Here is a 22,813-nt window from a genome sequence, read left to right as displayed (position 1 = left end):
CAGTGCAGAACAAAATGACATGGCGTATTTAGATTCAAATAGAGCGAATGTGAACAAGTTTTAATGCAAAGGCGCCAGCGAGCTGCTTAAAAGCTGTCATGTTTAACCCTGGAGAGTTGGGAAAAAGAAAGAAAGGACAACAGGAATCTTCAAACACAGCTCAAGTTTTTTTTTACGAAAGACAATCATAAATTTCCAACCAAGAGAAAGAAAACCAAACAGACCAAAAGAAGACATGGAGGACAGAGATGACGTCAGGCGTAACAAACCAAGAATGCACGTGTCCAAAGAGGGTACGCATCAACCTCCAAAGCAGATTCCGCATCATAGAGATGATAGATTGCACCGTGCGACGGACAAAAACTGAGGACATAGTCAAAGTGAATAACCCAATGATCACGAAGCAACAAAAGGAATGAGGTCAACCAACTACTAATGGAACCAGAATAAAACGGCTGTAATCAAGAGACGGTTTCGCGCAGTTGTCTAGGGAAACCAACATGTCGCTAAACAATAAGCGTACCCATCAATCCTAACCGACTATTTCATTGAACGTTTGAAACACTCCCTTTCCCTGTGGTGCACTTCAGTATTTTTTTTCCAAACAACGAAACACTTGCTTCAGCAAAGAGAGGATTCCCGAATTCGGAACATTCGGATTAGCTTTTCACCGTTCGTTTCTGTTAAATTAAGTTGTGATTAAGACACTTAGCCTTCTGACCCACATAGCAAGAACCACACTTCACAGGAATAATGCAAATTACACCCAGATTGCATTCGACCGTAGGGTCCCTGATTTTTGTTACAACCTCCCTTCAGTGGCAAAAAAGGTGCAAGCCCGTCGAGCCGAAAATCTCGTTTAAAAACAGCTGTGGCACAAAGCTTCCGTGCTGGTGCCTTAGGTTATGAGAGACATGCAAATAGGACAAACAACCCTATTTTTTCTGCTCGGACGTACTTCAGTAAGTTAGAGTTTGTCAGCAAACAATGGATAACCGAAGAGAGGAACTCCTTCCTGTGGTCAGCGAAGAAAAATACCGAGACGAATGACGAGGTGACGAAACAAAGAATAACTGAGGAAACTGAGATGTTTAATGGGGCGAACTTGTGCCCAAAACAAAAATGAAAGCCGTTTACAAATCCCTGTAACGCCGAATCGGAGCGCAGCTCTTGAGGAGGAGTAGGGAAGGGTACTGAGGGGGGTCACGTCATCTGCGGGTAGTCACGTGATCTCGGGGGGGGGGGGGGGGGGGTCACGTGACCTCGGGAGGGGTCTCGTGACCTCGGGGGGGGGGGGGGGTCGTTACGCCGACGCCGACGGCGACGCCGACGCCGACGGGGCTCAGGCTGGAAACGGGCCCCTAGAGCTGCGCTCTAAAAAGAAACAGAAGATAACATCAGAGCGTCGCGGGCGTCGAAGTCGGCGTAACAGAAGCATCGAACGCATGGGGCGAGACTGACTGCGGCTTGCCGCGCGAAGCCTCTTTTGTACGCGCGTGGGCTTCTGGAACAACCGGCGTAAAAGGTTCGGCGCGTAGAACATTCTAACCTCGAATCATTAACATAGCTTCCGAATTCACCGGAACACCGCATTGCAGTGTCAACACAAATGCGACTCCGCGGCCTGGCATCGAACCCTGGCTTTTTTCTTCGAAGGCAAGCGCGATAACTGCTAGGCCACGAGCGCTCTTTTTTATTGTCGGTCTTTATATGTACACTACAAAAGAATCAGACTGTTAAATTCACTTCATGAAGATCACTCATGCGCGATTGTAAAATTTAAAAATATTTCAAGGTCTCAAGTACGTCTAGAATTGACAGCCAATCAGGCGCACAAACCAAAGTGACGTATACATATTTTAATGTGCAGATAGATTCTATGGAATAGATAAGTACGGGTCGGGCATCCTAGGCCACAAGCGCGCTGCCTACTTGGTCAGCTGCTCGCGCGGTAATTATGCGGAGGGCAAGTTCGTCTGCTTCTTGCGCAGGGGGTAGGGGTGACGTCAGAACGCCAAGCCCTTATTGGCTGATCGCGACCCCCTATCTGAGCGTCGTCTGCTCCCTTGCAACGTCGTCTGCTCGCAACGTCGTCTGCGTCTGTCTTACCTTTCCTGCGACTTTCGGAAGTGCAGAGGCCACATTCACGAAACGATCTTGCGCCAAAAATGTGCGTAAGACAAAACTGAAGAACAAATTCGTATTCACGAAACGAAATTTTTGTAAGTTTTGCGCAGGTTACGACGAAATCTTGCGACACCTCCGAAGCAGTCTTACGCACTTCTCACGATCAAATCAGCATGGCCGACAGCGTTTCTCACGCGTCGTCTGCGCTTCTCACGCGTCCCGACTTCAAGCAGCAAGAAAAAAGTAAAAAGTACTTGAAACATACCATGACGAACAAAAAGCTAGATCCACAAACACCCGGGAAAAGCTCCAACAACCACGATTCCTCCGAACGCGACCAAGCGAGCACGGCAGTTAGGCCTAGCAGGCCTTCCGCGACTCGGCGACCGTCTGCCCACGACCGGCTGGCGTGCTGAATGGAATATGCCCGCGCGACCCTTGTGAACCCTTCCCGTATTATACATTGATCGCTGACCTCAATTTTAGATTAAGAGGTCAATTCCTTCCTCTTGTTATCTCCTTGTTTCCCGAGGCAACGGTGACTCTCGCCGGTGAAAAAGCGGTGAGTCTCCGACAGACGCAGGAAAGGTAAAGCAGCCATCGCTTTGACTAGCACACGTAAAGCAGACAACGTTAACTGCGCCATCGCCGACGCCGTTAAAGAGTGAGTGGTCTCGCCGCACACAAAAGGAGGGAAAAAGTATCTGGGAGGGAACTTGCGGACACTAACACGCTCACCTCTCGGTTCTTAGCAAACAAACCTCGGCTCCTCGGAACACCTCACCAGTGAGTCCTTTAACTTCCCTCCTTGATGCGCGTCTGCTAGTTGTTAGACAAAAACAACGTACCGCTCGAGTTATTTCGTCTGCCCTCTCTGAAAGGCGAAGAAGTCGTGCTCGCTCGTTAAAGCCTACACTTCAAAAAGTCGCTGGAAAGGTAAGACAGACGCAGACGATGTTGCGAGCAGACGACGTTGCAAAAGAGCAGACGACCCTCAGATAGGGGGTCGCGATCAGCCAATCAGGGCTCGGAATTCTGACGTGACCGCTACTTCCTTTCTCATGCGCAGAAGACGAAAATGAGCCCACTTGCGAGGCGTGTACGAAGCTGCTCTTTCAAACCGGCGCCCAAGCGGTGAGAACAAGGAACCTTGAGTCAGTTTGTTAGCACAGACTGGATAACTCCCCGCCTTACTGAATGACAACTTAATCTAAAGTGCAATGGCTCCCCTTGTATTTCCTCACTCTGCAGGGTTAAAAATGTCACATCTGAACATATATGTTTTCGAGAAGTAAGTGACGCGTAGGCAATCACAGCACTATTGGCCATACGTCACGGGATTGCTTACAAGGAACCACAACGTAAAAAGAACACTCCGGTGAGCCTAAGCAGAGCGGTAACCGACGTTTTATTAGGGGCCCAGATCGTTCAGGGTCTTTTAATTTCACATATGGTACCTTTGAGGCGTTTCCTACTGGTGTGTTTAGCGTCCTATCTGGCCCATGCATACGAAGTGGTAAACAAATGACGTCACAGAAGCCAGACTGTCCTGCTGTCAGATGTCGCGATCCTGGCGGTTGATCGTAGAAATGCTGGCAAAAAGCAAGAGCCAACGCGAGCACCGCTGTGTCGCGGCCTCCCAACTTCTGGCTACCGACGCTTCCATAGACTGCCACACTGGAGAGCGATCTCCAGGAGAACAGGCGACTGGCACATCCGCCACCGCTGCTGGGACATTTCCAGGATCCTGGCCGGCGACAGCACGGCAGTTGTATGGGGTTATCAGGCGGAAATCGAGGGACCACTTTTTTACGCGGTTTAAACCCACCATTCTGAGACATGTCCCAGACACCGTTGTTCCACTGAATTTCCAAGTGAAACGGTGACTGCCGCTCTGCTGAGGCTTACCGGAGGCTCCATTTCACCTTCGTGCTAGCTTCGAACACAAGTGCGCTTGTTGTGTAAATAACTGCGATGTTATTTGTTTAACAATAGTGAATTTACGGGTAATTGACTGTTGACCGACATGATAAAAGAATAGCACGAAAAATCCGAGACACAGGAGAAGCAAAACACGAGACGATGTTGCGGTTGGGAGGTGACTATCTTAGGTTCGGAACCAGGAGTCAGGGTTGTGGCTCGCTGATCGCATAGCCCCGAAGAAACAGACCTGGAGTGGGATTTCTGATGTATAACTTTTATGTGCAGACTCAATATACAGATATCATGGTGGACTGGTTATTCGGCGTCCTCAGGCTTCCTGAAGCCATGTGATATAGCCCTCCGAGGGCGGGAAGGCCCGCTGAGCGAGAGGAGCCTTCCCCGGAGTTCGAGTGTTCACGTGGTATTCGAATTGCGGGTGCGGCTGATGCGATTGCCCTGTGTTCTTTCAGCGAGGGACAGATGAAGCATGCCGTAGCTGCTCTTGCCATGCTCCGGTGTCTGATCCAAATTGTCGACGCTTTTGCCGTTCGAACTAAAACACAACACCGACAGACCCACACAGACACACGCACAGACATACACACGCGCACCGGGGTTTCTCCTTGTGAGGGCTGGCGTTCCCAGATCATCTCGTGGCTTCGGGAAGACTTTCGTTTTGTGTTTAGAGCCCTCAGCGTGGGCCACCACCGCCCCGGTGTCTCAAGGGCTGGTCTCGGGGATCTGAGCGTGATTCTCCCTAGCGTCGTGGGCCCGTGCCAAGTCGAACGCGATTAGAAGCTTTGATGCCGTTGACGATAGGTGAAGGCCATCTCCAGGACGGAGCCAGGAAGGTAGTCGCAACAACAAGCGCAAACTTGCAACTAAAAGGTTTATTGAAAAATTGCACCGAGCAAACGTATCGCACGCACGTTCCAGCTGCCTTCACGAGTAAAAACTACCCAGCGTCCGTACGAAAAAACCGACGAAGTTACCTTCATAATTAAAGGCGGCAATAGAAATAATGTCATGATTCATGCACGCGCACTACAGATTAAATAGCATCATGACGTAACGAAAAGGGCGCTTATATTTCAGGAAAAACAAACCGCAATATGGAAACATATTTGGTTTTCGTACGCAACCAAAAGATACACGGGCCCTATACCTGACCAATTAAATCGTACTCTTTTTTTATCAAAATAAAACGATGCGATTTAATACACGAGCCTTGTTCACAATGGTGTAGAGCCGCTTTTAGCATCTCCTTTTCCAACCTTCCTTTACTACACCCCGTCACATGCACGCCGTTGAAAAGAGGTGACCATCCACAAACTTTGCCATGAATTGGCAGCTGTGAATCAAAACAATTGATAAGTGAAATCTCGAAATCTGTCATTAAGACAGCATTCGGTTTGAGCTATATACAGCCTACCACAACTGAAATGGATTCTATAAACTACTTCAGTGGCACAGGGCAATGTTACTGGTTGAGACCCAAAACAGGGCTTACGATTGGTTCTGACCGGTGACGGGGTATTGTGTTATTTTCAGCAGTGCTCTTTTGACAGAACCTTACACTTCAAATCAGGCTGCTACTCTGCTGCTCTCCTTTAGTATAGTTTGCCTCTTAGTTCTCGGCAGTTTATTTGTCGAGGATTGCGTGGTACGAGAGACAGTGTACTCGCAAACGACGCTAGCTGGTATTTAAGCCAAAGAGATAATGAAGACTCAAACATGAAGATGCTACCTAAGCTCCAGGTGAATTTAGCAGGCTTGGCACTCATAGAAAGTAGAAAAACTTAAGATTGAAGCATCAAATGCATTTATTCTCAGATTCCCTTTTTGGCAGGAACATTTGTATGAGAAATGTATTGCGTAACGTTCTGGTGTCGTAAAAAACTTCATTCAGGGGAGTCCGGAAATGAAACATCTTTAAAAAGAGTTAACATGCTCATCATAAAAAAATTGCAAAAAAAAAAAAATTACGCCTTTATGATTAAACCTTAAGTCTAAAAAAGAAAGAAAAATAACCTGTGAAATGCTTTTGTTATTCTGGGTGTAATTGCATTTTCTATAGAAGTGCCTTTTGTATATCCAGCTTAACTTGCCCTAAGGGCATTCGCCTTCACATAAAAACACAACATTTGTGGAATCCAATTATAATTTTTCTTCAAAACATTTCGTAATGAAGCCACTTTTTTTAAGCTAGGAAACGCAGGGTACTGTAGAATCGGTCTCGAAGGGTAAGGCTTGGGATTTAATCATTGCCAATAGGGCTTAAATCGCACTAGAAATTGGAATCAATTTGGAAGAAGGGTTAAAAAGTTGACCCTCTCAAGCCGCATCCCCCCTCCCCTCCGAGTGTTACATACCATTCAAGCTGGCCCGTATAACGTTTTCAAGCGGGTAGTCAGTTTGACTTAGAGCTCTCACTTGTACTGTGGGATTCTCGCTGAAATATAAAGAAAACATAATTACCAGCAAATTAAATATTAAAATGTATATTGTCATTAAGACAGCACGTGTACATCGCTCTTCTGCACATGTTACGTCTTTCCATTTGTTCGCCGCGATTTAGTGATGGGTGAATTAGAAAAATGAAGCCGTTTACAATTCCCTGTAACGCCGAATTGGAGCGCAGCTCTTGAAAAGGAGGGAAGGGTACTGAGGGGAAGGTATACCCCTCCTCCCTCTTCCTCACCTTGTCACCCTGCCTGCTACTCCGCCACGGGGGACATGTGGCCTCACGTGGCCCCCGTGTGGTCAGGTGACCCCCTCTGAGGTTAGGTGACACCCCTTGAGGTCACGTGGCCACCGTGAGGTTAGGTGACCCTAGAGTTCCTGTATAGGCTCCCTGCGGACCGTAGGTAGCATATACAGGAAGTCTAGGTGACCCCCCCCCCCCTGAGTTCACGTGGCCCCAGTGAAGTCATGTGATATGACGTGACCTCGGGGGGGGGGGACGTCACGTGACCTCACGGTTACGCCGACGGCGACAGCGACGGCGACGGGGACGCCGCTTAAAGCGCGGTTCAAACAGACTCGGAATACGAAATCCGCGGGCCGGAACCCGTACTGATGTAATCACTTCCGGCCACTGTTTACGGGAGCTGACCGAGCTGACTTCACGGTTTCATTTGAACGGCGCGCGGCACGGGCCCCCATATACGGGAACTGACGTCACGGCGGCTCCCCAGGCAACCAATCAACGGCTGTCGTCAAACGGGGTCGTCGCCGCTTGCGCGGGCGCGCTCCGTCTAGATCGGCATTGGCGCGTCGCTTTCTTTCGTGATGGCATCGTCTCGGCAGGATCCCGGCTACGAAGCTCGAATTGCCTCACGTATGAACCTTAGTGTAGTGAGGTACGTCACAAATGCAAGAACTATCAACTGGCGTCGGCTGACTACTTTCGCGGCTGCGTGTGAGCAGTACCTACGGAGCGTGAGGAAACAGAAAAAGCGAAAGGCCTTCCGCGAGCTCCTGAAGTCTCGAAAAACGCTCGGCGAGTATGCCACCATCGTGGGACATATCTACAAAGACCCCGACGGCCGGGTCTTCTTCGAGTGCTTTCGAATTCCACGAGCCAAAGAGGGTGTGCTGCATTTTATTTTGGATTATTTTCATGTTATATATAGTGGCGTTCCACGTGGGCCCACGCGTCGCTTGCAGGAATACTCACCTGGAGCGTGCGCTCCCGCAGTGAAACCACGTTTATATAATTTTAAACGCGGCAGGATGAAGAGAGCAGCTCTGGTAACAGTCACAAGCTTGTCAGATATTACTGCGTCTATGCTATAAAAAATAGCAATGGCATGCACATGTGAAGCTCATACGACATACACTGTTCACTTAATCTGGTCACGGTGTTTTGCTCCCTTGAGTGCATCTATGACGTAAGCACAACGGGCTTCCTTGTCCTTTGTGCTAGCTAGGATGTGTGCTTACAAGCTGCTTGTGAGTGAATTCTGCACGAAAGCTCACGCTGCAGAGCCCAGGGATTTTGGATTCAATCCCCACCCCTGCCCGTTTCGACCTGGATGAGCATCGTACCAGCAGACGTTCCTGTTTTAATACTGCGTGACGGGTGTTAAAGACCCTAGGCTAGCGGTCATACAGTACTGCCTAAAAACTCTCATCCAGAGCGGGTACCGGTGTCGTTGACCTTTTTAACCTTTTAAGTGCCGGGGGGGTGCAGGGCAGGGGGCAGGGCAGGGCAGGGCAGGGCAGGGCAGGGCAGGGCAGGGCAGGGCAAGCATGCCCTCAAAACCGGAAGCGGAGCACATTTGATTATGAATAACATCCCACTGCCTTTCCGGTCTCTTTGCAGCCAGCAAGCCAACCACAGCCTGCCTCTACAAATGGCCTTTCTGAAGGCCACTCATATTTAAATTGAAGCTGCCGTTTCATCGGGTTGGAACCATCTCCCGTTTCCCCAAAACCATGTGAATAAATTATTGAAAGCAGTATCGAACGAGCTGAACATTTCTAAAGACTTGCAACTGAACTCGGCATTGCTTCTTTTGCTGTAGATCCAGGGGTACCGCTGGACTAGCTGAATTCAACTATAGGTTTTCTCGGGAACATCAGACGCTGCGACAACTTCAGCCCTCTTCGCGGCAGCGGTACTCTCCTTTGCAGCTTGAGCAGCTTTCCTCGCGTCGGAGACGGGCGGGAAGTTCGTCGCCGCAGCCATTCTTGAAAGCAAGCACGGAGTGTCTGAAGCATTTGCACGCGGAACCACGTGAACGCCATTGGCAAGGAGGGCGGAGGAGGGAAGCGCGCCGCGCTGATGGGCCGTGGAGAAAATACGGAAACCTACGTCAAGACCCGGGAAAATTTTTCAACTCTTCACTTCCATTGCCTGAAGCCGTAATTACGTCACCGCCCGTACGGAGAGAGCGCTGATGTCACTACGTGTTCCGGCGCCCGTCTTTGTATTCCGCGTCTGTTTGCACCGCGCTTAAGCCGGAAACGGGCTCCTAAGAGCTGCGTTCTAAAATACCTCACTGTTAACGTTTGCAAGTACGGCCCTCTGGGTGCCGCCCTCTTGCTGCTTGTGTGGGCAGATCGACTGATGGTCAAGCACTGCTGAGGCGTCTCCACGGTTTCCAGACTAGTTCCTAAACAAGATGGATGGATGGATGCTAACGGCTGTTCCCTTCATATCGGGCGGTAGCTTGCGCCACCTAGCCGAGAAGTTAAAAACAAAAACATTATTTCTTTCCTTCGCCAATTTGCTTTCCCTCTGCAATTTCGTAACTCTCACCAGGCGATGTCTGATATCAACAAGGCGTTTTCCATCCACCGTGGCCAGACTAGATTTCGAAGCGGGGCCGCTGGCGAACGTCTATATAACGCGCTAATTGATCGGCCGAATAAATTGATTACTTCTGACTGCCTGACAGTAATATCATGTTTTTTTTTTATTTGTTCGTTATGTTTTCTTCTTTCTGCTGTTTGTACCTTACTAAGTGTGATTCTGTTCAACGGTCTGACACCGCCACATTGCACCAAATAATATTCGTGACTGGTAAAACAATTTGCCCGCAAGACTAGCCGCTTTAGCGATCATAAAAAGAAGCCTTAATATTCCAGAATGTTTCGCCGTTTCAAATACGATTCGTCGCCTTTCAGCGCGCACCGTACCGCTTCCCCAACTATACTCTACGAGGGTGCCGCCGTCTGTTGGCGCCTTCAGAGAGGCTCGTTTTGCTGACATTCCGGACGACGGACCAGCCACCGAGGAGCGAGCCAAAGACGGCGACGGTCATCGCCTGTGAGCGCGCAGGCGGACTTTCAAGAGGGTCGCATCGCAGTCATCGGCAGCCGTGTGACACCCGTTTGAACAGCTTCAGAGTGCGCTCCACGCCGTCCCTCTATCAGCCGCAGGCCTGCCTTCACCGCACTGGGGCGTCCGAAAGCTGAAGCTATTGGGCGGGAACGCTGGGGACCACCATGCGAACGCCCTCCAAATGAAGTCCCCGGGGCCGCAGAGCAGGCTTATGAGCAGTGTTGTAGGCGTTACCAAAAAACAAGTAACGAAATACGTTACTTGCAATGAAAGGAACGCGTTGTCGACCTACGTTACGCCAAAATAAAAATAACGCGTTGCCGTTGCCGTAATTGTTAAGAACCGACGCACGTTATTTTGGCGTAACTTTTTTAATTATGAATTAACGCGACTTACTCTCCTCACGGTACAGGTAAGCCTACGCATTTGCGTTCGCAAAAACATAAGGTCAACCCAGAAATTCAATATAATTACCACATCTTTCTTTACATTTGCACAGAAATCTTCACAAAAAAAAAAAAAACGCAAAAAAACCGCAAAAAAAAAAAAATTAGGACGCTTTCTCGCTTAGAAACACGAAAATACTAGAGAATAATTTTGCTCAAGTCTTGGGAAGATACTTAACGAGTAAGGTTACTGTTACCCGTTAGTCAGAATAAGTAACGTAAGTAATCTTATGAATGACTAACGAGTACGTTACTAAGTTACCAATAAAAGTAACGCATCACCGGTATACCGTTACAAATAATGAGTTACCGCCAACACTGCTTATGAGCCACTTTCGAACTGCCGTCAAGTGCGCTCTCCAAGGAGTATCCCACTCCGATGTTTACCCAACACTTGTTGCAGTCCGCGACTCTTTGAACGCAAAAGCACTGCGCCACGTTTTAATAATAATAAAATATGAAAACGAGGGTGAAATTGCGTTTGGTCAATTGCAGATATTTTAGCTGCCATCGCTGATCAAAAAAAAAAAAAAAAAAAAAGGTCTTGGGTGCGTTGTGTGCGAGCTTCTAAAAACTTAAGATATCTCGGCGAATTTTCTCTTCGAAGAATAAGGTCAATGCCCTCGTACGCTTCGCTAAACGGCTCTATTTAAAAAAAAAAAAAAATTATCAGAGAGCCGTTTTATTACTTCAGAAACTTTACCATTTGCAAAAGGTCTCACAGGCCACCACAGTTAGCGCTCAATTGATGACGTCATATACAGGAATTTTGCCGACATTAGGAAGAAAACTCAAAAAGGTTAACGTTTTTTAGGTTTTTTCCTTTGTTACCTCTTCAGAAAAATTACACGGTGGCAATGTTGAGGACGTAACCTTGAAAGGTGCAAATGGCCTTTCTGCTATCTTTATGATCGGGATGAAGGTTTTCAGTCGGCTCTGTTTTGTATGAAGTGGACTATATCACATGAAGCCGACAAAATTACCGTTGGTTTTCTCGAAAAAAAAAGTGCGTCTTTAAGCCATTTTTTTTATACTTAACGGCTTTATAAGGGCACGTGAGTATACGAAATAGTTGAAACTGACATATCTTAAAGGGCGGTATACTAATTTTGATGGAGAATTGCCGCCCCGTATCAATATTTCCTGTCTTGGGGCACCTTTTAGAAAGGCAACTTATTTTCAGTGATGACTAATATTTTTGTACAACCCCCCGTGATATCCGAATCGTTATACGGTTTTGTAGCTTGTAAGGGTACGCTGTTGTTCTTACTTGACGTCGAATATTATTGTTTTTGGGCGTGTCAAAAGCCTTTGATACCGTCAATCACTCTATTCCGTTGCGTAAATTATAAGCTTGAGTTTTGGGGACCCTTTTATTCACTACTGTCAGATATTCATTTTGAAAAACAGCGCGAATACCACACGGACAAGAAGGAGGAACACACAGGACGAGGCGCTGACTATCAACTGTCTATTCAGAACACATACATAGAAATTCACGCGAGGTCGGCTTCTTCTTTTTCCTCTTCCAGTCTTTTTCCTCTTCCAGTCTTTTTCCTCTTCCAGTCTTTTTCCTCTTCCAGTCTTTTTCCTCTTCCAGTCTTTTTCCTCTTCCAGTCGCTGTTTTTCAAAATGAATTCATACCAACTCGCCCAACTATCCATTCTAGTAAACTGTCAGATATGTTGTCTGGACTATCACCGCGTGTGCAAGTGCGTCGGGAAGTGAATAACCTTTGTTTTCTGCAAGCGGCGGTTCCGCAGTCTTCTGCGCCATCGCCCCTTTTGTTTATATTTCGTGTCAGCTTAAGTTCGGGCGCAGCTGACGCTACGAGCTAAGAAGACCAGAAGAAGCCGCGTCGAAAGCTCAAGTCACTGGGCCTTTTATGTTTGTGATTGGTTAAACAATGATAGAACACGTACCTAAACACGATGAACATCTTGATGCTATCTTTTTTACGCAGTCTGGATGGTGCCATCAGCTGGTAAAGTCGGTTGTGTATGGACATAAGGTAAAACGAACTATAACTTTTATGTCGACGATCTTGTTTCTCTCATTTCTGGATGTATGTGTTATCAAAAAGCTGACGACGCTTTGCTGGTTTTTCGGCGTATAAAAATTGATAGCGCCCTTAATAATTTGGAAACTAATGTCAATAAGGTTTAGCATAGGCATGTAATCTTTTGAAGGTGAATTTGGCGAGAGCTAACTTAACGCACTTCCGTAATCCTCTAAAACTCGGTTTCATAGAAAGGCCCTTTTTCCTGCTCGGTGTAGAATATGACGGTATTTGTGATCGTATTCATTAGGTCGGTGGCACAAAGTAGGCAGGGCTTATGTTTGAACACGTATACTGGAATGAGTACATGGCCCTCAACTGTGGTGCCTTGCGAAACATGTCCTTTCTCTTATATAATATTAGAATTTTTGTTTCCTTTGGCGTCCCAAAAATTCTAGTTTCTGCCTTGGCATACAGTGTACTCAGGTACGGGGTGACTGTGTTTGCCCACCGTGCAGGGCTGCGGCATGCCGAAGTGAACAATATTCTCAAATGCATTTTGAAAAGTGTGGCATATAATTCAGTTTTCTTTAACAGCACAAATATTCTCAGCGATATCGAAATGTAAAATTTGTATTCCTTATTCCGAAAAGCAGTCGTACTTCAGTATTTTTGAACGCAGAACTATTGCTTCCTATGAAGCGTCTCGCACTTTAAGACAGGCCGTCCATTTTAAGCAACCTCGCTGTTTCACAAGGTATGGGATGGGAACTCGAGCTTATAATGTTGCGGATATTCTCAATCAGCTCCCAGCGTCTGCCTTCCTTTTAAATTCGAGGACAAAACTAGAAAATGGCTCTGCTTCTCTATGTTGGACAGAGTGTTCGTTTGATTTCCGGTTTTTTATCAGCTTTCAATTCAATGTTTTTAGTGATGTTGAATTTGTTTTTGAATCAGTCTTGGACTGAGTGTTTCTATTGATCTTTAGTTAACGTGTGGTATTTTATTTGTTTTGTTTTATTGATGGCTCGTTCTTTGGTGACTTCCCGGGTGGGATCCCACAAGCCAATATAGGATTTGCCGGAGCCGTCAGCCCTCTTTGACCACAACTCTTGCAATAAATATTATTATAATTATACTATGATAATTATAATATAATTATTTTTTTGTTTGTAATAATGCTATTTATAGTAAGTATAATTTTAATTATAAGCGGCGAATACTCTTTGAGGTATGGTGTCACGTCCGGGGTCCCTAAGAGGCCGGTGCTGGGGGCTCTATTTCTTTTCTATTTTGTCAATGACGTGTCTAAGATTACCTCTAATTATTTAGTCTAGCAATATCCAGATGATATTAAGATATTTTATGAAATTCGCAGTGCCAGTGATTGCAGGATGCTTCAGGAGTATCCCTGTTCATTCTATTATTCGTGTATGACTAATAACCTCATCTTAAATAAGGCTAAAACTAAAGTAATGTCCTACACGAGAAGAACGCACAGCATATGTTTTCCCTACAGTATTCACTCAGAGGTTCGAAGTCGTGTTAGCGAAGTTGGAGACCTTGGTGTGATATTTGTTTCTTCTCTCCACTGTGACGCACACATAAATCACATGAAAATATCCGTCTTGCGTACTCTGTATGTTGCCGGTAGGATGTCTATAAAGTATTTTCGAACCCGAAAACATTCTTTGTTCTCTACTGCGCGTTGGGTTGATCCCATCTAGAATACACCTCGGTGTTCTGGTACAGCATCTGTCCCAGCAGTAATTACTTTAGGCTAGAGCGAGTGCAAAATAAATTCCTGTCAATTTATAGACGTAGGTATACATCGCAACACTCTTAGCGCGAACACGACATCGGCGCATTTCCGCAATTTACTTCTAAATAGGATTAGCGAGCACGAAATTTTATCGCTTACAATATAGAACTAAATGAGCTCTTTCCCTAGCAATAATAATTTGGATGACATCCTTTGGTTTCAAAAAGGAAAGCTGAAAAAACCGGCGATCTCTTCTTCGCGCTAACAGTATCGCGCTCTGTACTTTCGCGATAACTTATGTTTGTTACGCCATGGCTGTTTGATAAGCGCCCTGCATTTGTTTAGCTAACATCAACGCCGAGAAAAAGCTGATCTTTCATTTTTCTTTCAAGCCATTCACGGCTTTACTGACTGTCCTGACTTGCTGGCTCAGATATCTCTTGGGGTTCCACAGACGGCGACCCGTGCGCGTATGCCTTTTTATGTTCCAGTCGCGTCAAGTGTACACAATCCAGTGTTTCGTGAGGGAAAGACCTATCCTGGTCTTGCCAGTCACCTGGCTATCTTTTGTGGAAGTAAAAACTTTTTTTTAATACTTGTGTCTGTTGCATGACTCCAAGTAATACTTTCGTAGAAGTTTGTCGTTGATGCTGCTTCTTATTTCCCCCGAATATGAAGGTGTCGCTGTCTTTTTAGGCATATATATTTTCACTGATTGTATTGCCGATGTGCAACTTTACCTTACTATAAAATGTTTATGTCTTGTCTTAATTTTTTATTGGGTTATGCATTTACCACTTCATCTGTGTTAGATATAGAAAGTGTTTGGGTGTGCTAGTACTAAAACCGAAAGTTCGTTCCGAGACCCAAATAAAGCCGATTCTTGATTCTCGATTCTTGATTATTATTAGTATTATTATTATTATTAGAAAAAGGAAGAAGAGGTGTCCGGGTTCGGACGTTCGTTTCGATTGCTCGGTGCCAAATCTCTTGTTTTACCATTATCCTCGACGACCTGAGTCGCTTGGAAACGTCTGCCAGTCTACGCCAAGCAGAGTGGGTGTCTGAGGCAGTCGCTTGACGTCGTTCCACCTACAAAAGGCCAAGAGATCCTCCTGAGGCGGCGACTGGATCACCGGCACGATCGCCGCCATGTTCCCAACGGCCGGCCTCTTCCAGTGAGGTTACCTGAGCGGGCTCATTACAACCGGTGAGCAATCTGACCACCACATTCCAGCCCTGGCAATACCACGAGCCTGGTCATTTATCAAGACCGGGTATACCACCGCCTTTACTGCCCTCGGCTGTGTGGCTAGGCTTGCCGGGTTTTCGCGTAATCGGGTCCGTGCTCGCTCTCATCGCAAGCCAATCTTTGCGGTGTGCTCATAAACAAACAGTGGCTCACGTTTCCAAGAACAAAATGATAAAGTAGGGGAGGATCTTCGGACAGCAACCTCCAAGTTTCATGGCCTCCTCCCAAGTGCCTCTCGCCGGCCTCGCCTACTGACTTCGACTGCGTCGTTGCGACTTCAAGTCGCCATAGTGCGCCGCTTGATTGAGCTTCATTGTGCGCGTGGTGGGCCTGTTTACCATGCCTCCCACTAACTGCTCAAAGTGCCACGAGCTTGTAACGCTTGATGGCAGATACCTGACCTGCGCGAGTTGCTACCACCTTGGCAAGTCATGCGCCGGTGTTTCTGCGAGCACATTTAAGTCGATGAGTGAAGCGAAGCGAGGGCAGTGGTCCTGTCAACTATGCCGCGCCTCTGTCAGTGAGTCGGTTGAAGAAAGCTTGGAAGCGGACTCACAGTCAGACTCCCCGTCATTCTCGGCCCAGCTAGCTGAGGTAAACAAAAAAATTGACTTACTTCTTTCCCTCAAGAGCAGCGTGGATTCGCTTGTCCAGCTTCCGGCGAAAGTCGATGAGCTACTATCGCTCAAATCCGCTGTACATACCATTGAGAAATCCGTTAATGACGTCGTCAAGTCAGTGGACTTCTTCTCCAAGCAATATGACTCCCTGCTCAAGCATGCGACTGCGAATGATGCTGTTATTAAGGAGCTGAAATCCGAGGTGGGGTCTTTGAAGTCCTCATTGTCGGTGCAGTCTGATGAGATCCAACGGCTCCGCTCTGAGCTAAATAACTCTGAGCAGTACAGTCGTCGATCGAATCTCGAGATTCATGGCCTTCCATGTAACCCTAACGAGGACCTCCCATCCATGCTAGTTGATATAGCAGAAAAAGTCGGCATCTCCGAATTCAGATCCTCGGAAGTTGATGCGGTTCACCGCTTGCCCTCTTCGCGTGGCACCATCCCCGTCGTTCTCGTTAGGTTTCGCACAGTGACTACTAGAGACCGTTGGTTGAGCTGCCGTACCTCGCTGGGTGCTCTTGCGCGCGAACGGAAGCTGCCGAGACTATTCTTCAATGAGAATCTCACTCAGACGAACAGGGAGCTCTTCTGGAAGGCCCGATCAAAAGGCAAAGAGAAGCAATATCGCTATGTTTGGGTAAGAAATGCCAACATCTACGCTAAAAAGACGGAAGGTGCCCCTCTCGTGCGCGTTAATTGCATCAGTGACCTCGAGCTCATTGTCTAGTTCTTATGGCCTTCACATTTTCTGACTGCCAAGATCTCACTTCCATTTCGTGTCACTTTGACTCCACAGTTAGTGGATTTACTCTTTTTCACACTAATATTCGTACTGTTAGGAAGTATTGGGACCAATTTTGCATTGTCACCAATTCTATGAAAGATCTCGCTGACGTTTGGGTTTTAACTGAGGTTAATGTGCCATCTACATCTGTTGATCATTTTTCCCTTCCTGGATATCGAGAATTTTTTCATACCCGTTCGGGTAGGACAGGTGGAGGTATCGCAATATTCGTCAAAGAATCATGGGTTACAGAACTTTTGACTGTTACATTTGTTCACGCAGAGTGTATCGCCTTAAAAATTTCCAACTCATTATACTCGGTTACATTACTTGCCGTCTATCGCCCTCCATCTGCTAGTGTTACGTCTTTCTTAGAAGAACTGAGATCAAATCTGGCTGAATTCAGTATCGCAGAACAGTTTTGCGTACTCGGCGACATAAACATTGACACTCTAAAACCTGCAAAGACAACCGTGTGTGACTACCTCAATATTCTTTCAGAATTCGGTCTTGACTGTACTATACAGGCTCCTACCAGAGAAGAATTTTTTAATGGGCGTTTTGTTTCTGCCTGTCTTGACCCCATCAATGTACGGGCCTACGGACTTATAGTTAAATCTGCTGTAATTTCGCAAAAACTTGCCGATCACTACTTCACCGCGGTTCAGTTAATTTCAAATACCCCTTCTAAATACGTTGGCCTTGAAACACGACAAATAGAAGTTATCGATCGACACTTATTCGATAAACTAATTTCTGGTTATGAGTGGGACATCTTAATGCGATCTTTCAGTCAAGAGGAGCTTTACTCTAAATTCATACACGTATGGCAAAAGTTTACAGGGCTCAGTAAAAAAGTTGTTACCTTAAAAAAGCGTCGCGCGGAACACTTGTGGTTGAGCAATGACATAATCGCCGCAATTAGGTACAAAGAGCTCTTGTGGATGCGTTGCCGGCGCTCTCCCGATAACGTGGATCTTCGAATCAAGTTCAAAAGTGAACGAAACCGGGTTACCGCACTCATTCGCTCAGCCAGGCGAAACTATGTTAAACAGAAGCTGGTTGGCGCGCGTTCCGATTCCCGCGTCACCTGGTCTGTCGTTAACGAACTGCGAGCTGAACACAAAGCGAAACACTCTGTCGATGAGACGATTACAAAGTATTTTCCTGGTAACCAGCATTCCACGGCTAATGCATTTAATATTCATTTCGGAAATACTTCAAGTGTCTCACGAGACAGTGACTACTGTCGCTCTGCGGTAACTTCGAAAAACGCTTCATCTGCCTTTCTACCTGAAATAACTGAGGAAGGACTATATAGTATGCTCTGTAGTTTCAAGCCTGGCTTATCTCCCGGTATTGATAATATGCGGATGGCTGATTTGCGTAGAAATTATAAGTCACTGAAGAGTCTAATTTTGAATATATTAAACGGTATTATAACATCCGGTAATATTCCTAACGATCTTAAAACAGCAATCGTCAGGCCCTTATATAAAAATGGAGACCATGGTAGAGTTGACAGTTATCGTCCCATCTCCATCCTGCCTTCATTGGCGAAGCTCTTAGAAAAACACGTTTTCTTGGTAATGACAGCTTTTTTAGATAAATATGATTTACTGTCGCCACAGCAGTACGGATTTATTGCGGGAAAGGGCACACAAGCATTGCTCGAAGATTTTTCCGACTTTCTTCATAGTGCATTCGAACACAACCTTTTCACATGTGCGCTTTTTCTGGACGTGTCTAAGGCTTTCGACTCGGTGTCCCATAAAGTTCTTTTAAGTAAACTATACAGTCTTGGTTTCAGAGGCCCCTTTTATGCATTGCTCGAGAATTTTTTGTTAAATCGCGCGCAGCTCGTCCTCATATGTAACATTCATAGCGCAAAAATGCCCCTTAGGGCTGGCGTTCCTCAGGGCTCCATATTATCACCTCTTTTGTTTAACATTTATGTCAACGACCTTCCGCAGGCGATAAAGTACTGTAAAGTGTTCCAATACGCCGATGACACACTTTTGTTGTCCAGACATATGCGTTATCGTGAGGCTGTTGATTTGCTCCAATTAGATGTATTACGGGTGATGGACTGGCTTTCGGAGAATGTCATTCGGATCAATGCTAAAAAAACGCAGCTGATATGCTTTCGTAGTCCGCTAAAATCGATTCTCTTAGACAAACCCCTGTTTTTGCACGCGTCAAACTGTGTATCCTGCAAGTGTGTGCCGATCGACTATGTCAACACCACAAAATATTTAGGAATTCACTTTGATTGTGATCTATCGTGGAACTCTCACCTTTCCTACATTTTTAACAAGCTACGAGCCGTCTCCTGCACCCTCTACAACCTGCGCATATTTCTTCCGATGTCAACGAGAAAACTACTGGTGCATGGGCTCGTGTATAGCTTACTTCGGTATGGGATAACTGTTTTCGGACAATGTACGGACCAATTAGACTCTAGAGTGAACTCTTTACTTAGAGGCATTTTGCGAAGTGTAGCATATGGCTCGAGTCTACAATCATCTGATAACCTGTTTAATGACCTCTCTCTACCTACATTTCGAGCACTATTTTGGCAAACTGTAATACTCAGACACTACTGGGATAGCACTTTTAAAACCCCCAACAATGTATGTCGTGCCCTTCGAGATCCGACACCATTTAAACCGATGCGCATCAGTACACACTTTGGGAAATGCATCCGCCTATATTACGTACCTCACATTTTTAACAGCCTTCCCTCTGCGCTAATTGATGTCACATCTCGAGGAGGTTTGAAACGCCAACTAAACGCATTCTGTTCAGAAATGAAATGATGTATTTATGTGCCGATGCTATCTTATTTTGCTCCCTTCACTTTTCGTGAACTATGTGCATTGTGCCGTATAGTGCTCTGCCTGTACATATTCCCCTCTGTCAAGTGTTCTGGCTCTCTACTTGTACATATTCCCTTTTGTCACGTGTTCTGGCTCTCTGCTTGTACATATTCCCTTTTGTCATGCGTTCCGACTCTCGGCCTTTTCTTCTTTTGATCTAGATGTGTATTGAATTTAATATTTTAGGGACTAGTCTTACAAGCCTTTATGGCTTTGATGGTCCCGTTATTGTACGTTGATATACTTAAAGCACCAGCAATAAATTATTATTATTATTATTACTATTATTATTACTATTATTATTATTATTATTATGCCAGTACCAAGACCGACATGTTGTTCCTGGGCACTATATTCAAAATTGATTGATTGATTATTATTAAGATTAGTAAAGTACTTACTATTTTTGTGTGTTTAGATTGTAGAATGTGATTCTGTAATTGGCGGTTTTGTTTGCTCTGTCTGTGATATTTGCTGTTGCGTGGACACATCTCTTAAAAACGTAAATTTGCGTGCGAAACATCAGGAAGTACGTATTTTTCGATGTTTCTTCCAGGACCTGCAAACGTCGAAACGAAACATGTCATTATTTCTCCCATTATTAAAAGAAGACGCATGGTAGGGCCAAATGAAAAGGGCACTCACTCAGATTTAAGCATTCGTAAACTATCGACAGTAAAAATCAGGCATTGCTTACCTTATATCCAGTAACGCTCATGCACGAAGTAAGGATCAAATCGAACACCTTTATGTCTTACATTGGTTTCAACATGATTACAACGTAAATGGGGACGGGTCATTGCATTACTGACAAGCGCGTATTTGTGTGGCCGTACAACGTAAATATGTGATATAAAAAAAAATTCTGCCTGGACGCAGCGAATCTTAAACATCTCCAGGACGCACAAGAAAGGTACGATTTTTTACGTAGTACTAAAATGTATAACCCAAAATTTAATTTGCGTTCGGCCATCCCATGTTTCTAGGCGACGACAGTCTAGACTTCTGTTTTTTTTTTCTTTTTAGGTAAGAAAGTAATATGGTAGTTCAGAAAATGCTCAGATAATGGAAGTTTTCTTTTTTTATTTTGTGCTCTTTTATTCTGCGTCTATTACAGTTGTCTTTGTTAATTATATAAGCGACCTTGTGTACAAGAAATGGTTATCGATCTTGCATGTAACGAAGGCGGGGGGGGGGGGGGGGGGTAGGGGGGGGGGGCTGCTGTTTTTTTCCGGTGACCGCTCAGCTGGCGGCACTTGCAGCAACTAATCTTGTCACTGGGCGACATGGAACGGTCTGCCGAACGCAGGAAACTGCTCGTACGTGTCGGTCCTGCTCTGGTCCGCACATCCGCGATACAAAAGATCACTCGCTTTTTCTTTTTCCTGGATCTCTTTTTATATTAATTGCGTCAGCATATATTGACCTTATGCATGGGGCCGTCTTTGGTTTGGACGGAGTGGTTTGGACCGGACTGGACTTGCTCTTGAGGCTGCCGCGCGGTTGCCGTAGTGCTCTTTCACTCCGTTCTTTCGCTCGTTACTCCCACTTTCCCTCTTACGTAATTTGGAGAAATTCAGTGGCGTACCAACTTGGCTTTGAGTGGGGGGGGGGTGCTCTTTGTAGCCCTTTGGCGCCGCCGGCCAGTGTTTGCCCTGCCCAGTGGCGGCTGTTTAAGAAAGGGGGGGGGGGGGGCGGCAAAACACATGCCTTGACCCCCCCCCCCCCCCTTCTTGAAAACTGGGGGGGGGGGGAGCGTTTCCTCGCCCCCCTACCTCCCCCGAGATGACACACCCCTGGAAAGTGTCTTCCCGCAGGTTTCCAATTAGGCGGCGCTGCTGGCATGCGCTCATCATACGATGCATTCTAAAAAAAGCCCGTACGTCTACTTTACCGCACAGTACTCAGAGAGCCAAACACCGCAACCTACGGAGGCACCTCAGCGAATGACGAAGCCGAAACAGATGTTTACACCAAAAAACGCAGTCTGAGTTGGGACATTAATAAATGCAAGCGTGACGTTTTGCTTTGCTTAATGTCACAGCTCAGACTGTGTTTTTTGGTCTAAACATATGTTTCGGCATCGTCATTTCCAGAGCTGCCTCCGTAAGTTGCGGTGATTGTCCCTAGGAGGTGTTGTGGGGGAAAGTAGACGCACGGGATTTTTTTAGAGTGTGGCTCAGGGACGTCAAATCGTTTCCATTCCTCGGTAGGCACTACGTACGCGACAACGCAAGAGCCAGGGGCAGCGACGACGCCGGTTACTCCAAACTGCCTGCACCCGGGAGGAAAGATTGGCTCTCTGAACACAGCCGTGTCCTGACTCTTGCGAGGTTGGAAATTCCATCCTTCTCTAAGTCGAAACCTTTGAGCAAGATGCTAAGTCATGTTGTCGAAAATCAGCAACAATTTCGGCGTCATTTAACCTTGTTTTTTCGTAATGATTGTTTTTATTTTTAATTTCAATCACTATACATTTTTGGCGTTTTAAAAGAGCGTGGGAGCAGCTCCCGGCTTTGAACGCTAGCCCATAGCGCTTGCAGGACGCCCCACGTAACTATATCAGTTACCGCGAATGCCGCCAGTATTGCAGCGGTGCGAAAAAACTTCACCCTCCCGCGTTTTAGACAAGCCAGATTAACACTATATCTGTCATACACTCCACAAAATCCAATGCGTGTACTTTCCCGCAAAGCACTTGGTAAAGTCAATCGCCGCATTCTAGAAAGGCGCTTGGCGAATGACGAGGAAGATATGTCTGGGCGTACAAGAACCGTCTGCTCCATGAGACTAAAAGCTTAATTGCACGATGCATCTTTTTATCGCGCCACGGTTTAGAGAAAACCGAGATTTCGCAAAGTCGGCCTTTTTACACGGGGAGTTTGACGGGTGATTGACAGGCCTTGGTGAGGTTCTAAGAATATATTGCTCCAGAAGCGTGGTGCGCACGCATCTTATCTCGCAGTTGCACCATTTTTCGGTCGCGTTAACACGGTTCATCTGTTTCCCGAAACCTAGTTTCGCGACACATGATTCGCCAACAAGATGCATCGTGTGAATAGACCTTAAAACAGACACTACACTGCAGATTTTTTTTTATCAAGAGATTTTGTAAGTTTTGACATTCGCCAATCGTTTTCCGCATATTGCATTGATTTTCTCTACCAAAAGCTTTGCAGGAACGTAGATGCACCATATTTCTTAACGTTGAATGTCTTCTGAAATCA

At 46.1% G+C, this 22,813-nt stretch overlaps 1 protein-coding gene across 1 annotated transcript in view; it reads right to left on the bottom strand.

Annotated features, from left to right (window-relative positions):
* Positions 1-22,813, bottom strand: part of LOC121838224 — a 40,830-nt gene that overhangs the window by 987 nt on the left and 17,030 nt on the right. The window contains exons 2-3 of the mRNA XM_042294321.1: positions 19,988-20,145; positions 6,423-6,502 (exon numbers count right to left, since the gene is read on the bottom strand). Of these exons, the coding sequence (XP_042150255.1) occupies positions 6,423-6,502; positions 19,988-20,145 (238 nt within the window). The remainder of the gene's footprint in view (positions 1-6,422; positions 6,503-19,987; positions 20,146-22,813) is intronic.

This window comes from Ixodes scapularis, unplaced genomic scaffold, assembly GCF_016920785.2.
Source record: "Ixodes scapularis isolate PalLabHiFi unplaced genomic scaffold, ASM1692078v2 PGA_scaffold5__190_contigs__length_132052651, whole genome shotgun sequence".
NCBI lineage: Eukaryota > Metazoa > Arthropoda > Arachnida > Ixodida > Ixodidae > Ixodes > Ixodes scapularis.
The sequence above is the reverse complement of the archived record's forward strand: the minus strand, read 5'-3'. Positions and strand labels throughout refer to the sequence as shown.